Source organism: Corapipo altera, unplaced genomic scaffold (assembly GCF_003945725.1).
Source record: "Corapipo altera isolate COAL_440 unplaced genomic scaffold, ASM394572v1 54, whole genome shotgun sequence".
In the NCBI taxonomy this organism is placed as follows: Eukaryota; Metazoa; Chordata; class Aves; order Passeriformes; family Pipridae; genus Corapipo; species Corapipo altera.
In genome coordinates this window covers 5016325-5033283 of record NW_020884902.1, presented here as the reverse complement: position 1 = coordinate 5033283, position 16959 = coordinate 5016325, and the positions used below count along the sequence as shown (strand labels likewise).

Sequence of the window (16959 nt, the reverse complement as noted above, 5' to 3'; positions counted from 1 at the left end):
CACAGCCCATGGGGACATGGCTGTTGTGGACCAGGTTGTGCCTCTGCTGGGCTCGAGCTGCTGGTAGCAGAGGTCATGTCCTGCTCAGGGCCAGCAGGGCTGTCACAGCCCCAGCCAAGAAACTCCCTTTTAGAAAGCTCAGGCTGGTGGCAGAAGCTGCTGATGGGAAGGCTCACAAGGAATGAAACTGAGCTTACATTGAGTATTTGCTAAGCTAAGGCCTTAGTGCAGTGGTTGCAGCAGAAACAACTTGCACAGGCACTGCATGTTACAGATCAGGCGAAGTCTGGCCAACCAGGATTTCACTACTGCTCTCGAACAGAGAAGGTAAATGTGCCAGTGGAGATGATGAACTCCTGGCACAGTTCATGTTCAATTAAAAAGTAGGAAAGTGCTACTATGGCACAATTAAAAAAGCTAACTCACACACATTGAGACAGGAGGCTACATCTCCTCTTTTAAGTTTTGAAAGTGGTTTAATATGACCCAAGTTCTTCACTCCATCTACTGTAATCTGTTATTCAGGCAAAGTATTTTACCACTACTGAACTACCTCAGAAATACTGCTCTTCACAGAAAGCTTCCCTCTAAAAGGATGTATTTTTTTCATCCTGCCCACAGACAAGTCCAAGTGAAAAACTATGGTCTTTCCAAAACTAACAGTTTTCTCTTCCCCAGATATTTGCCCTTGACCCTAGAAATTGCTCATTGAGGAAATTCCTTGTATCTCATGCAGAGAATTACTGTGAAATACACATTTCATAAACCATAGAGCCATTGGCATAGAAGCATTAAAAAATATAAGCCTGCACTTTATTTCTCTAATAAGCATCACAGATTTAAAAAAACCTTAAGTTACATATGGATAACCAGATATTAATTCCATCCCCCTGCCCTCCCAGCTTTGGATAGCCAAGGAATTGGACATGGATTTGCATGCTAAACACCAACTGATCCAAGAGGGATTTCTCTTGCCAGTGAAGAGCAAACTGCTCTCATGCTGAAAAAGCCCATAACCAGAGACATTCTGAGCAATCCATCAAACCAGCCAAAGAGCATAAGGAAAGGAACACGTTTCTGACATTACTTGCTTTCTATTACAGCCTTCAACATGCACTAGAAATAGTTTTGCTTTGGTTGGTATTTTTCCAGATCAGTTGCAGAACAATAGTTTGACTTCCTAGTTATGTTATTTGACCCATAAACAGGCACGGTTAGAGCACTCACTTCCTCCATTGTGAGTTGTTAGTAACACATTACTATCAGAGACTTGACCATCTTCCAGGAGCATACGTGAGGTACAAATCTTTTCCATTTTCCAGTAACCTATGATAGTGTAAGATGGTATTAGTATAGTGCTACTGGTATGTGTTAATACATGCATATGTAATAAAAACAGACTAATAAGTGAAGCATTCTCTTTTAGCACTAGCTTGCTAAACATTTAATTAACCCTCTTTACACAAAACACACACTTTCACTGGTTCTAGTGTTAACACTAGCATTTATGATATATTTTAAAAATAAAATATTTGGGAAGAATTCAAGTTACTTTAAGAATACTTTACATACAAGGAAGGAAAGCAGGACAGCCAAAACTTATTTTCAAGAATAAAGTTTATAGATACATAGTTGGCTTTGAATACGTTGATCTTACCTTTTCTCTTCAGGTACTCTGCAATGAGAGCAGCAATATGAATATAGCACATAGCAGCCTGCAAGGAGAGACCAACATACATGGATATGTTAAAGTGCACTGTATGACTTACAGATTACATGTGACAAGGAGCACATACTTTCACCACTGCCAGGTCTTGATGCAGAAAAGGGAAGACAAAACTAATCTAACTAAGAAAACAAAGGATTAAATGATGAAATCCTTCTGGAGCGTTAATTTCACTACGTGTCTTATGTAAATACATAGATTTGCTCAAGAAAACCATTAAGATTACTCAATAAATACGATATTCCTGGGTTATGCAGTGAAGTTTTGCATCACCTGTTTAGTTTTTGATGAACAGGACAACACATTATAAACAAAGCTTCTTTTCTATGCCATAGTGGGGGAGAAGAAAACCCTCTATGTAAGTTGTCCACTGCTCATAAGCCCTGCTACACTACAGCTGCTGTGCCCATTAGGGTTTAACAGCAGAAATGCCAAAGAAATGCCCACAGCTTTCCCGTCAGAGAGTTCCAAGTCTTGCTCAAGCACATCTCAGGTAGTCATGATCAGGTAAACTGGGATGAGCAAATCACATCTCTGGGTGTTTTTCAAACCTGTATTCCTCTCATTTCAAGTATGTGACAGATACTGTATGGTTCTCTTAAATGACTGCTGTTGTCTGTCTTTCAAAGCCCTTTTCATCAGAACATCTCAGCCTAAAGACAAATGGCTTTCCTATTCATGTATGTACTTTACCTCTGATAAATCTCCATTTCTCGCGTGAATCTTGGCCATGCTTTCAAGCCACGTCCTACGTAATTCAGGTGTGCTGGCATATGAATTTGCTAGGCTGTACTGCAGATCCACAAGCATCTCAGGGTCCTTCTCATGCTCCTTCATCTGAGCTGTGGCCATCAGAACTGTCCGGATGCGTTTGGTCAGATCCTTCACCTCTGCTGGGAAATTAACGTTCTTTGGGAAAGATAAGCAACACATCACTAAAACCATCCAGAGAGTCACATGAAGCACCCCTGAATGAGCTAGAGTTCTGCTTATGGAAGACCTTTGTACCTTTCCCTAATTCAGTAGGCTTGGAAGCAGAGTCACAGTTCCACAGAACATATACATTGTACACAAATTCTTGATGTTTTCAGACTTGTTTCCCTCCTTTGTTTTGTTTTAAAGTAAAAATATCCAGAAAAAGTAAGCGAAACTAAATGCTCCCTCCTCTATGTCACACAGAGATGAGCATGTCACAGAAGCAGTGTGACTGACTGCAGTGCTGTGAAATCAAAGCTGGACTTTGAAAACAAATACAATTGTTAACTGCATCTTATTACATAAAGACATCAAATTACTTATGCTAATTATCTACCCATTTGTTTATACTAACTTTATTATTAACTTCAGTGGAGCTACCCTGAAGTCACCTTCAGAGAAGGAACAACACCTCCAAAGTACAAAATTCAAAACGCATGTTGACAAATGTTTGGACAGGAATTGCAAAAATTATAAACCAGAATCTTTTTTCAACAATTTTAGTATAGACAATGATTATAATAGCAGTGGTAACTCATGTAAGTGGTAAGTGCCTTTTTCAGGTTGTGCCTGTTTTTGCTACACACTTACTGAAGAAAGGAAAGGGACTGTTCACAGACTAAAAATTGTTTGTCGACTGCAATTGCGTTTCATTAGTCACAATGCAGGACATCTCTGACATCAGGCAAATGAACAAAATAACCAATAAATAACAAATAATACAATTTTCAAATAAAAATCCTTTTTGTTTGAAGAAAACTATTTTTCAGTTATTAAGCTTCTGAGTCAGAAGCACTTTCATGAATTCCAGACTGCCTGAGAGAGGCACACTATGAATGCATAAATCACTGGCTAATAAGACCCAGCAATTTTATTCATTGAGACACTTGCTCCTGTGAAACTGTTGACCTTTTGCAAGAGGTAGTGATTTAAAAAAATTGTTTCTTACTTTCATCTGCTTGTCTCCATTAGCAAAATTATTTATAATTGCAAGTGAATGTTGAAAACGAGATCCGCCAATCCCCGCATCCGCTATCAGCTGGCTCACTGCTTTGATGAGCTGCACAGGGGGAGCAAACACAGGAAGCAATTAGCAAAGAAAATCAGAGTTTCAGAATACTTTTTAACCCCTATTTTAGTATCACTTGATATACCAGGCTAGTGCACTGTGATACCTGTCTCAAAAGATAGCATATACAACAGCAAGGACTCTGAATAATCTTTCCAATGTGTGTAACTGCTCACATTTTGCAGAGTAACTGTGTTATTAATGGAATTTACATTTCTGTTCCTGTACTATCAGGATTCTGTTTAGTTTCTTTTTCAGCTCTGCTCTCACTGCTGTAAGCAATGCATGTGAATCAGGAATAGCCATTTATCTGGTGACATGGTCGCATTCACAGCTGTTGTCTCTCCCTGGACAATGCTGAGCAGCCCAAAAAACACGAGAGAATCCAGTCCAACTTCACACTTGGCAGGAAAATCAAGCTGCCACTGAGAATTGCCTTGCTTCAATGCATAAAAATAATAATGATAAAAAACAGTGCACATCAGTTAAATACTGATGATCTCACACTTTGCTTACCTGTAGATGGGATCTGACTATTGATTTCTGCTTGTTAAATTCAAAGTTCTTTCTCATGAAAAAATAAAGAAGAGCAGATGCTTCTGTCTGAGTCGAACGTGACCTATGGTTACAACACTTCAGGATTTCATAGCAGAGGGAACCACAGAGATCTGCTTGTCCTTGGAAGAATGCTGATGGGAACTATTAAAAAGAAATGTGTGAATATGTTCAGCACTACTCTCAGGCCTTGGTGCAGTTATTCTGAGTTAAAAATTTTTTCTGCTAAGCTTACAGTAAAAACAGTTCTCCCACAGTCACTCACACCAGGGTTTAAACATAATCCCACGTGCAAATTAAGATTAAGTAAGAGGTCCACACAGATTTTCATACAAACACCATATGCCATCAAACTGGCCTCCAGGAAACCCAGACAGCAGCTGGCAGACAGCAAGCACAGCAGCAGAGCAGCCTCTCCACAAGGAATGCAGGATGGCTAACCAGGAAAAGCAGGAGGGGGGAGTTCTGTACTACTGTAAAAGTTGTTCAGGAGAAGGAAAATACTCTCTGAGTAGCAAAGTCAGTGAACTTCCAGAGGTCAAGTGTTTGAACAGCAGGAGGCAACAGAGAGTGAAGGATGGCTCTCCAAGCCATACCTACTATTATCAACAGGGTGAGTGCAACAGAAGACAGAGTGAGGAGAGGTGAAGGACATTCATACTGGCCACAGATCTAAAGTACTGCCCAAGAGGTTCTGCTGCAGGAACCACACGTGACCCCTGTTCCCACAGAACTATGAAGAGAGAATTCAATCCCCTAAGCTATAGGATAAATTTAAAGGGCAATTCTGGATATATATTTATTCTCCCAATGCAGAGAGTTCTTCTGTTCCTAACTGTCTGGTATGTAATTTAAAGCTGTCTGTGGATGGTTTGCTTCATGTTTCCCCCATGTCCTCAAGCTGCATTACTAGAAGAAACATGATTTCCTCCTCCTTTCCCCTGAGACACCAGCCAGAGCGAGGCCACTGATCTACACTCTTGTGTTTCATAGGAACATTTAGGAGATGAGGGCAGCCTTGCTTATTCTCACTTTCCCATAGCAATTGTTATCTGTGTGCTACATTCTGCTTTGTTTTAAGAGGATCTCATCTAAGTCTATGACTTGGGAATTGTGCAGCCTTTGCAGTTGGCACCCAGTGCCAAATTGCCCATGATCATTTATATATGTGCAATACAAGCAAAGGAACAGGTTGACACATAAGCATATTCTTGCCCCAAAACTCTTCTGTGTTTAAAACCACGTATTTGTAAAACTGTTTTAGTTTAGATGAACTTTTGGTTAAGTGTATGGAATATTTTCCTGCTAGTTCCTCTGGGGACGGCAGCAGTCATTCACCACAGGATACTGCAAATCAGGTATCTGCCACAAAGACTGTGGACCTGTAGGGTTTCAAGCTGTCTTCCATAAGTGGTAGAGGCAGGAAAGTCAATGATACGGCCAAACACCATCTATTTACATTAAAACTTTCTTAGTAAATTTTTCATTTTCAAAACCAGAACTAATCTTTTCAGCTATTGTAAACTTCTTACTATTTATCAGCAATAAATAAGATCAACTTTGTCAGAAATAAGTATTAATACAGTGAAGTTCAGAACTATTTCAAAGTACCCAATTGCCCCCAAGCTGTACTTGTAACATATTAATAGGCACAACTAACAGGATAAAAACGTAATTACCTTGCCCACAAACAGCCGTAGGGCAGCAAAGACATGCTTGAGAGCTGCTGCTGACTGGTTGATTTGCAAAAAGAGCATGTGTGTGTCAAAGACTTTCTTCATCAACACATTCTGGCAATCAGATTGCTGGAGCTGCCTCTGAAAAGTTCACAGATAGGACATTCTGGTTATTAAAGTGAATGAACAGAAGCAGGTTCAGCTGGACTTTACATCGGAGTGGTCCCATAGAGATGCTTTTCTCAATGTAAAAATCTCTGCAGATCAGGCTTTTCCAGCTTGCTACAGGCTCTTTCCTTGTAGTTCTTCAAGGACAGCACTTTCTATGCCTGTGGTTTGTACACAGTGTATTTAAGGGCTGGGTAGCAGACAGGGAACATGAAAATGTAAAAGGACCTGTTTGCTGTATTGTGGCTGTGAGACCTCCAACAAGTCATCTGGGCTTGCTGAAGCAATCTGAGCTGTTTCTAAAGAAGCAGAGCATCTATCTACTGACTTGAAGAGATATAGATAATAACCAGCTTGGAAATCTGTTGTAAAAAATCTCTGAAATCTAGTGGGATAACCACGAGTCAGAAAAGGTGTTGTATTAGTAGATGCATGACAATTTCAAGCAGAGCAGGGTTTTACATAGCCCTGGATATGTGTTTTTCTTCCACATCCTTCTATTCAGTTTGGATTCTATGAGTCAATTCCTTTCTAAAAGACCTTCGCTGAGGACTGGCATGACTTATTTCCCTATCCTGCTGCCCCAGGCATTCCAAGTTTTCTGTGTGCCTGCTTCATTCCACCACATATCCCACATGGCACCTGTTCAAACAGAAAACAAAACCAGCAAAATATACCTGGTGATTCAGAGTGTAAAGACACAACAGGTCGAGGATTGTGAGGGACACTTCTGTAGCAATGTTTGCCTCTGTGTCTACGTACTGTACAATGTCTGTTTCACTGGAGGTACCTGCAACATATAAAAAGCAAGATGACAAGCAATCTTCTAAATGTTGCTGAAGATGATTTAATTCTCAGTCTGGTCATTAAGTATCATACAGTAGAGATGGGGTTCTAACTGCACACTTAAGGGGTATTTTGAAGAAAACTGCTTATAGGAGATGAAAGGAGGGGGAATTCGAGCCAACTTTCACTGGCTGCACTAGAGATGTGAGTATATCCTTGCATTGTTTCTGTTCATCCTCAAAGGAGGTGAGAAACCTAATAGAAAAGTGGAATAGACAACTCTGTTCTCATAATTTTAAGAACCTTCTGCCATAAAAAGGTCTATATAGAGCCCGACCTAAACCCCACAGAAGTCCAGAGGGAAGTAAATAATTTCTGTACTTACTTGCAGTGCTACTGTCTATCATCTGCAAGAGTTTGGGGTTAGAAAGTGCATTTTTGCCACGGATTATTGGTAATGTTTGAGATCTGTGGTGCTTGTGGCCATCATGACTTGAAGTAGAATGCATCCTGAAATTGAAAGGTACCATTAAAAACAGAAACAAAGAATATATTATTATGCCTGTTCTGAATTTTTCCGTGTCAGTTACTGCAGTACTTCTCACAGGTTGAGTTAAACCAAACTGATGCAAAATTTTTCAGAGAAACAAAGATGAAGAAAATCAGTGAGGTGGACAAAACAAAGGTGCTGTGATTTCTTGAGATCACAGGGAACAAAACACGCATTGAGCACTGAAATAGAGTACCAGTTTAAATAGCTGGTTGATGTTTAGAAAATTGTCTTTGGCTGAAGAGAAACTGAGATGAGTTCTGTTAGCTCAGAATATAAGAAAAATATATCCTGCTCAAGAAAGAAATGATATGGCTACTCTTAGGTGAAAAAATTGTGACAAACTGACAATGACAGTAAAAATATGTGTACATATGCATGTGTTCTTTTAATCCTCTTTGATGCTGACAAACATATCATTAATTTAAAATGAGAAGCTTAGAACTAAAATACTAATGATTATAATAATTTTTAAAGGATCTGAGCTGAAAACAACAGCTACTGTTTCTGCAATACTGAACAATATGGATAGTAACTAAGAATTCTTCTGAACATAACACTAAACAGCAGCTTGTAAGTCAAGTTGAGGTTAAAGGGACTCATACAGTTTACAGCTTTGGAGGCTCAGAAATATGTCACATGTTTTGTCAGCCTCTTTTTGGTCAATGCTGTGGCAGGGTATGAGGGCTGGAGGGTGACAACAAAGGTTTTGTTTTTACACAAGTTAGTAATACAATGTGACATTACCACTGGGAGAGCAGCCCCGATGCCTGGCCAGAGGAGTTCGAACCTTTCAGGGTTCCATTATTCTGGGTGGCCTGAACAAACTTAAAAGCAGCGGCAATTTTCCTATTAAGAGAAAATAAGTGTTAATCTGTTACAGAATGTGACATTGATTTTTGCCACGTCCTTGAAGAATAAATGCAGGCCTGACAAAACCTGCCGTGGAGCATGGACTGGTTTATCTGGCGACCTTTAACTTTTACACTGTATGACATATAGACCAGTTCACAGTGGTAACATAAAATAAAAAATGAAACATCAACTGAGATAAAGTATGCATTTCACATTTAACAGCCGAACACAACCCCCCTTTTTTGTCAGAGAGTATGGAGAGGCAGAACATTATTTTTTTTTATTGCTGTGAAACATTTATGCCCATTAAAACTATTCTTTCCATGACTTGGATAGAAATCCAGTGTTCAAAGTTCCCTTGTTTGGCATATGAACAGAAATACTGCTGAGAAAGGCCCAGTATTTTGAGTTATAAATGCAAGAATGGTTGTCATATCATTGCATGTAATTGATCTTTTATAGCGGGTGTGCACTCAGACATCCAGAACACCATGATAACATTGTTTCCATAAAAGAAAAGATGAAGCATACATTAGCTTCAGTGTGACAAATTTATGATTTCAGAAGAAAATTCATAGGTACACTGTTAACCTCATTTAAGTCTAATATAATGCTGTAATATTTAAATACTATAGCATACAGTCTGTAACTAGAGAATTACCTTACAATGTTGCGTTTTCCTAGATATCTGAAATTTTGAAGACAAACCCTGAAAGATAAAACAACACATTTTATGTCTATTAATGGTTTCATACTTATAAAAAATATTACTGAATCTTAGTGCCTCAACGAGACCTGTGGCATATGAACCTGCTAGTGAGCAAAAAGAACAGAATGCAGCAGTTCCCAGCCTAGGGACACACAAGATGTGGCAGCACTTTGCACAATCATGTTCCCTTTCTCCACAGCTGAAGATTCCTGCTGGGTGAGATGGCAAAGTCAAAGGCAAAGGCTTGGCTGCAAAAGCATTGCTTCTTCACCAGTTGAAGTTAAATAACTCACATATCAATTAAAGATGGTAAGAAAATTGCAAAAACAGGACCTGCAAGGATTCTGCAGTCATCCATAGACTGAATTGAGCAAACCACCCTGGGGATGTGAAATGCAGGTCATCCTACATTATGTGACTTTTCTTATGATTTGGAAGTTTTGGGGGGCTAAATATTTTTCTCAAGGGTAGAACAGAATCTCAATCCCAAATGGGAAACTACTATGAGAATATCTTCTAAGTGGAACACTCAAAGCACTATGACCCCTGTTCATGGAAATGACAACATACTGGAGGATATGGATCATATTAATGCTGTCTCATTATGACTTTGGAAGACTATGGCAAAATAATTTAAGATACAAGCGCTATCTCAGCCTATTCCACTAGGTGGACAAACCCAAAGAGAAATTGCAGCCATCACTTTAGAATATTCAACATTAAAATCAAACAACCACAAAGTAAACTTACTCTAAAATGCTGAAAAAGTCTGTTATTTCTGAGAATGGTGCTCGCAACCAGTAGGAAATCAGTGCGTCTAAAGGGAGATATTAAAATATATTATGTATCTGTTATAGCAAATTAAACTTGACCCAAAGCCTGTAAAACACACTGATAATTATTTTAATCTGTGTTTGAATTCAGCATTCACAGTATTTTACAACAATATAAATTAAGTGGTGAGTGCACATTTTCTTACCTTCCGAAATAGTTTTCATAATGTGAAGGAAACACATAAGAAGACTTCTGGTTTCAGCTTGATCCAACTTGTCAAAACGAAGAGTTGATCCAATCAAAGACAAAGGTCTCATGATCTGTTGAAGTGACAGCAAGGGGCCTTGTTTAGTATAGTGATAGACTTCCACCTCTGGTAAGCGTTTTCAACATTTGCACATGTACCTTTTCACACGTGTCAGTTCTCTCACTGTTTTTTTCATTGGTACTTGGGTTAGATTCAAGACTTGCTAAGGAAGCTCTGGAGTCAGCATGGTTTGCTGCAGAGATAGCTATTGATGAAAAGGCTGTAAATGAAAGTCATAGCAAACATGCTAAACTAAAACATTTATGGATACAAAAACTAACAAAAATGGAAAACTTAAAAGGTGTCACATGCTGGATTGAGACAAGTGTTTTGATCTTCCAACAGCAAAGCTATTGATGTATGTTTAGTACTGAAAACATGCAACAAATCGAAGTACAATGATTCAGTTTCCATTTTTCATGGCATTAAAATGGCCTGTTGCATTCTGTCAGGCCTAACCTAAAGCCACAAAAATCAGTGGAAAGATGCCTGAATTCACTTCCTTGAATTTTGAAATGGGGTTTGGAGGAAGCGAACAAAGTAAGTTGTGTTTCTACTCTTCTGTTAAGCCTGGAAAAACTAAGAAAATTTGCCTCCAAGAGACAGAATTTTCCAGGAGAAACCTTGGAACTATTCTTAAATCAGGCAGAGACTACAAGAATAAACTCAGGCAAAGGGAATTCTGAGAGCCTGAATACTGGCATCATTCCAAAGCAGGAGAGAAAGTGAAGCAGTGTAAGAAGAACAGTTTCACCAAAGAAATAAAAATCAATCCAGAAACACCCACAGGGAAGAGAAACATTGCATACCATGTTTCCCCAAATATTGTACAAAATGGGTTAATGACATCCTCCATGAATACTAAGCAGAAAGCACAATGGATTGAGGTACACAGAAATCTGACTGTGTGTGTGTTCAATCTGTTATTTGTACCTGCTATAGAGTTCAGAACATCTTTGGAAAAGGACGTGTCCACAGAGTTTGCATGTTTCATTGCTGTCTGGCTCTGAAATCCTCCAGCTGTGCTCAAGTCGTCCCTAGATCCCTGTATTTGAAAGAAACAGAGGAAAGTCCAGTAGGTGATATCACTCATAACTTTGATAATGACAGCACACCCAGTAGGCTTAGACGCTGAGTTTGAGAACCTACTTTCAGTTGTTTGGACATGACAGCCTCAAAGGATCAAGGCTTGCCATAATATGCCAAATAGTTACTTGCAATATGAAACCCTCTCATAGTGGAATTTGTAAAGGACCTGGGCAAGTCTAGCTGTGTTTGCTTCTGTAACACTAACACAGCATGGGAAAAGGAAAATTAATTGCCATTAGCAATGCTCAGATGAAATGGGCTCATTTGCTGGAAGCACTGAAAGACACAACACCCCTGCAGAAACTGGCTTCTAGTTTTTAAAGCAGGGCTACGATTACAACACATCTAAACTTAGAAGAAACAAACAAACATACTCCTCCAGATGCACAGTTTATATGGACATTTTCTGTGGCAGTAAAGCTGTTTCTGTACCCCTTCCCTCCTTCAGTTACTTGTATGCATTCCCTCTGTCTCCTGCTCATGGTCCCTCTTTGTACTGGCTTTGGGTCCACCACGTAACCTTGCAAAGAATTTGTGGGCAATGGGAGCTTTTCTTTACATCAGGGTCTCCCAGTCTCCTGCCAAGGGACCTGCCTGAGGACACATCCTCAGCCCCCAGCCTGCAGCAGCAGCGCAAATGTACTGGGACTGGCTGGGGCTCCAAACTTCTAACCTCGAGTTTCCAGCCCTGTGACAGCCAGTGACCTGGGGCTGTTCCCAGCCCTGCCAGTACAGACTCCCAGAGCCCTGTAGGTGCTCTGCAAATTGAGACTTTCCAAATGAAACTTTGCAGATGCAAATATATCAGCATTTTCAGAACTGCATTCTGTTAGCTAATTTGTGACCAGCATAAACTTGGACCTCTTCTCACCAGACTGACTGGGTTAGACTGGTTCAGTTTGATCATTTCAGTGCTCCAAAAAAATCACACGAATTACCTGATTGGAAGTATTGATATTGAAGAGGAACATATCTTTCATGTAAATCCTTGGCATATTGTCCAAAAGCATTCCATAGAGTGGCATGTACAGGTTTGCTATTTGTGCCTGTTTTGCCTGAAAATGAAATATACAACATAATCCTCAAGAAACTACTAAACATATACCGGTGGTTAAATATGTTTAGCTCTTGTGTCAACAAGTAAATGAAAAGAATAAACAGTTTCTTTACCGGTTCTGCATATCGATCATCAAATGAATGCTTTGCCATTAAGTTTTTAAGCACAGCCAAAGCTAAGTGCCTGATATCCTGGTCTTCTTGCAAGGCAAAACCAACCTCCCGCAGCAGGACTCCAATTAGAAAATGCTTACGGCAAAATTCATTAGTCAGTGTGTACTCTGGAATATCTTGGAACAGAATGGACAAGAATGCTTAAATTAATATATAGGTTACATACATCCTCCCTGTCATTTTTCAAATTTTCAATCTACTGTTAAACCTCAATTTCTTGATTTGACTGCCTCATTCTGCTCCCTCACTTCCCAGAATGAATTAATCTAATATTATTATTTATCAAAATCATGCAGTCTCTACTATTTATATATAAATTCCCACATGAGAATCTCAAATGCTTAGCTCATAAGACTACTAATTTCTTTGAGGCACAAATTGTTGGTCCCATATCCCAGTTGGAAGGGTTCTTAAAAACCACAGAGATTGAGAGCAATTCCACTTTTGAAAATGGTAAATAATTTTTGTCTAAATGCTGTGGCAGTAGTCAATGTAAACCTTAAAGTTGTTGATGTACAATTTTGCTCAGTTATGCAGTCATTTTGTTCATACCTGATGTTCGATATTCCTGTGCTGATTCTGGTGGTGTCACAGTGTCTTCATTTTTCATAAACATAAAAAATAGGCAAAAATAATGCACTTTTTAATTATTAATTGTAAAAAACATATTGCTTTTGTTTTAAAAATTAGACTCAAATTTGAATTAAGCAGCTTCTACTGTTAAAAAAAAAGCTGTATGTCAGAACCAAATGCATTTTTTTGATGCTGCAAACTGAAGTAAAATGAAGACGAGCCCATTGTTTGAGCTTCTTCCCTTTCTGTTGTACCTTTTGAAACCCTTCCCTCGTTCACCACCTCCCATGGCTACTGCAGTAGCCTTACTGATTTAGTAAATCAGTCATCACAAAGAGTCCAATCCATGCATCTCAGAACTTCCAGTGAGAGCCACCTCCCAACCCCCTCAATGGCGTGTTAGAGGTTGCATTTATTTACAGGCATACTGAAATTAAGTTATTTTTATCACACTGCTTAAGTACCACACCCAAAAAACTGTCTGAGGTTTCAGAGCCTGATGAGAGCACTTGAGAGAGTTAATTATTATCTGCTCTTTGAACCTCCCAATAATTTGCCATCATATAGAAACTCTCCCAGGAGGCACCTTACCAGGAATGTTTGAAGACCTTATGGGCAGGCACAGAGGGATAAAGTGCTCATGATGACAGACTTCTTGGAGAAAGTCAAATTTGAACTGATGTAAAGTCTGAAAATCACAACAGGCAATACCTCAATTCAGATTAAAACAGGGGAAATGGTGAGTCAGAGCTCCATTACTACTTATCTCTACCTCAAACTTCACACTCACACCCAACAACAAAACCTTACTGCTTGTTAGGCCAAGCTGCACAAATAACATGTGGTTTTCATCTCTGTTATCAAAAGAATTTGTCACAGATGAACAACCTTTTTGGATTCTTCAACTATGATTTTTCGTTGAAGACATACTAATAAACATAAGCTTGATCCAAACTAAATATTTAAGGTATATTTAAAGCTATGCTGGGTCTTTTGACGACATATACTATAGTATATAATCATAGTGAAGTATCTTCTCCAGTTCACAGAAATTTCAAACCATCATAGTTATGACTTCTCTTTTTATTTTTTTTTTACTTCCTTTTTTTTTTTCTTTTTTTTGCCAGTCAAATACAAAGTTTCAGCCAAACAGGTCAGATCAAGAACTTACTGACAGTAGTAAAAACTTCCTCTGTTGATGCCAGTGAGTTCCAGCTCCAAAGGATTTGGGTAATATATAGTTTTGGTATTATTTCCTTAGTATCTCCCTCCAAAGAAGCCATCCATGATCTTTTGTGGAGCCTTACAATTACCTCAAGAATTTATCATTCCTACTATAATGATGTGACACTGGGATATAAAGATAATATATGATATCCAGTAACAAATTTTTATTTCCGTCTTCTCAGCTCACTGTTTTCAGTGGCAGAAAGCAGTTATTCAAGGCTACCCAGAATGCTCTAGCATTAGAAAGTACTTGTAAAAGTCTTTTAATTTGCACTATAATTAAATTGCAGCATTTCTGCTGCCACTGTCAGGCTAGGATACCTGGAACATGTACTTTTCAGAGTCTACCAAGTAGTGGATAGCAGGAAATTTTTCCCTGAAATGTTTTCTTGCACTTCATCAGGAACACAGCTGGACATGCTAATGGCAAATAAAGAAGTGAAGCATCTGAAATGCGTTTCCCAAGAGGAACTGTGACATTTTGAGGGAACACAGCAATGGAGTGGTTTCTAATGAGGTATTTCAACTTTTGAATAAATATTTCTCAAAACAACCCTTAAATGTCAAAATATGGAGTACCATGAGGGATATTTCTGTGGAACAGAATTACAATTAATTCAAACTGCACTGCTATAAATGGGTATACCAACAAAATATTCAGGCAACAATATACACTGTTACATTTTCTGGAAAGAGAGGTCAGATTGCAGGTTGTCTTTTTGATACATAAACAATCCAGTTAGAGAAGCAAAAGACACACAGAAAGAAATCTTGAAGCACATTTAGAAGACTGACTCTTGCTTAGGCATTGAAATGAAAATGATGCAAGGCCTCTCTCTCCTTGAGGTCAGAAATCTCTGGTTTTATTTTGTGACTATTGTTTTCAAGTGCTACAAAGCCTGTTCCAGCAGTACATCTGTCACAACTCTGCAGTGATTCTGCTTCCAACACCCTGGCAGATGGACCTGGAGGGATTCTGGCAGTGCTCACACACTTACTGCCAAGGAGGTGCTAAGTGCTGCTCTGCACACTGATTAATCTCAGGCTTTTCCATTGGCCATTAATGGGCTTTTTTTTAATTAAACATCTGTTTCTGTGGTTGACTGTATTTAGGGAAGTTTGAAATGTGGAAACAGTTTTCAGATTGCATAATATTATTTACAGAATTATAGACTTTAGGCTATTACATCAATAATTGAGAGACTCCATTCTACATCTGTTCCAGAGATTAGGTGAAAGAGCTGAGAGCAGAAGGAAGTTGGTTATAGTAAAAAGCAAAGCAGACCTGAAGTAATCTCACTCTAGCTACAAATGCCCAGATCACCACTAATTATAAGAAGTTGATGGATGAAAGTTTTGTAAGTTTTCTGGGGAAAGATGAGTCATTCAAATTGTATATCTTGAATACATTCTGTTATCTATATATATGCTCTGGTATGGTAGCTCATAAACTCTGGCATGGAAGAGAAAAAGCCTGTGACTCATCCTGATGGATGAAGAGCAAAGGAGTCAAGCTGAATAATTTGGGGACCTCTCACTGTTTGAAATTTATTGTTCAAACTATATCAGTGACTACTGCAGGTATTGTAGAAGAAATTCAGGCTGCAGGGAATTTTCCTCATAGCAAGCACAAACTTATTTGGAGCAGATTTGCCTTCTTGCATCATCAATGAGGTAAGAACATGGCATTCATCGTTACAGTCTCACTTGAGTTTACACAATGGTAACTCCTTTCATATGCTCTTACTTCATCCTCCTCAAAGAAAATTAATGCCAATTGCCGCTGATCTTTATGGACCAAACCACAAATGTACTCTCCAAGAATCAAAGCTTAAATTCAGCCTTTTGAATGCTTTGTCCTGAGCAGTCTGCAAAGTCTGCTCTTACAGGTCTCAGCGAGTAGTTGTTTGAACATGGCTATTTACTTCCAGAAAAGGGGAATAGGTGGCTTGAAACCAGGAGGTTTTAATCCATATTTACAGTAAATGTTTTCACTGACTTGAGTTCTGAGCATGGTGAAGTCATGGAATCATAAATAATTTCAATATGAAAATATTCTGCTAGTCAATCACTTTAGAAAAAACAGAAACAAACAAGAAAATAAATCAAAACTATACCTTGCTATCTCCAGCTCCAAACATACTTATATAATTGTTGACCATCTTGAACACAAACCCACGATCCATAAATGTAAAACAGCGCTAAGAAAGAGGGGCAAAAAAAGAATTATTATTTTATAGCCAAAAAGAGCAGTACATGGCCTCACTTACCTGACTGTTCCCTTTGGGTCACCCATACACTTGAATTGTTTGTGCAGATGAGGTTAGCCTTCAGCAGGGCAAGGAAAACCAGGGAAATGGCAAATCTGCCTTGATCTTTACATTTATTTTCAGTAACAATAAATTGATCAAACTTTTCATTTTTACTTTGTCCACAGACTAAAATAGCCATCACAGTGTACAGTGCACTAGAGAAAGCTTATCTAATGGAAGTCATTCATGTGTGGCACTCCTCCATCGTTAGAGGTGGCACATGATGGGAACTGACCTGAACATCTCTCTCAGCAACAGGGCAGTGACTTGTGAGGAATCAGTCCAGGCACAATACTCATTGTCTGAGCCGTGTTTTCTCTCTGGGACCAAGTACAACACTACTACTACAAGCTCTTCCTGACTGATGGGACTAAATAT

At 38.9% G+C, this 16959-nt stretch overlaps 1 protein-coding gene across 10 annotated transcripts in view; it reads right to left on the bottom strand.

Annotated features, from left to right (window-relative positions):
• The window catches only part of DOCK10 (dedicator of cytokinesis 10), a 122038-nt gene that overhangs the window by 16635 nt on the left and 88444 nt on the right, over positions 1-16959 (bottom strand). For 6 of the 10 annotated variants that reach the window (XM_027650603.1, XM_027650605.1, XM_027650604.1 and 3 more), the window contains exons 29-47: positions 16387-16470; positions 13634-13730; positions 13022-13066; positions 12410-12585; positions 12178-12294; positions 11084-11195; positions 10249-10370; positions 10049-10163; positions 9820-9886; positions 9022-9069; positions 8253-8354; positions 7341-7465; positions 6847-6959; positions 6005-6142; positions 4287-4469; positions 3651-3761; positions 2420-2635; positions 1658-1715; positions 1228-1326 (exon numbers count right to left, since the gene is read on the bottom strand). In XM_027650603.1, the coding sequence (XP_027506404.1) occupies positions 1228-1326; positions 1658-1715; positions 2420-2635; positions 3651-3761; positions 4287-4469; positions 6005-6142; positions 6847-6959; positions 7341-7465; positions 8253-8354; positions 9022-9069; positions 9820-9886; positions 10049-10163; positions 10249-10370; positions 11084-11195; positions 12178-12294; positions 12410-12585; positions 13022-13066; positions 13634-13730; positions 16387-16470 (2128 nt within the window). The remainder of the gene's footprint in view (positions 1-1227; positions 1327-1657; positions 1716-2419; positions 2636-3650; positions 3762-4286; positions 4470-6004; positions 6143-6846; positions 6960-7340; positions 7466-8252; positions 8355-9021; positions 9070-9819; positions 9887-10048; positions 10164-10248; positions 10371-11083; positions 11196-12177; positions 12295-12409; positions 12586-13021; positions 13067-13633; positions 13731-16386; positions 16471-16959) is intronic. The other 4 variants (XM_027650610.1, XM_027650611.1, XM_027650607.1 and 1 more) reach the window with 3 other exon arrangements.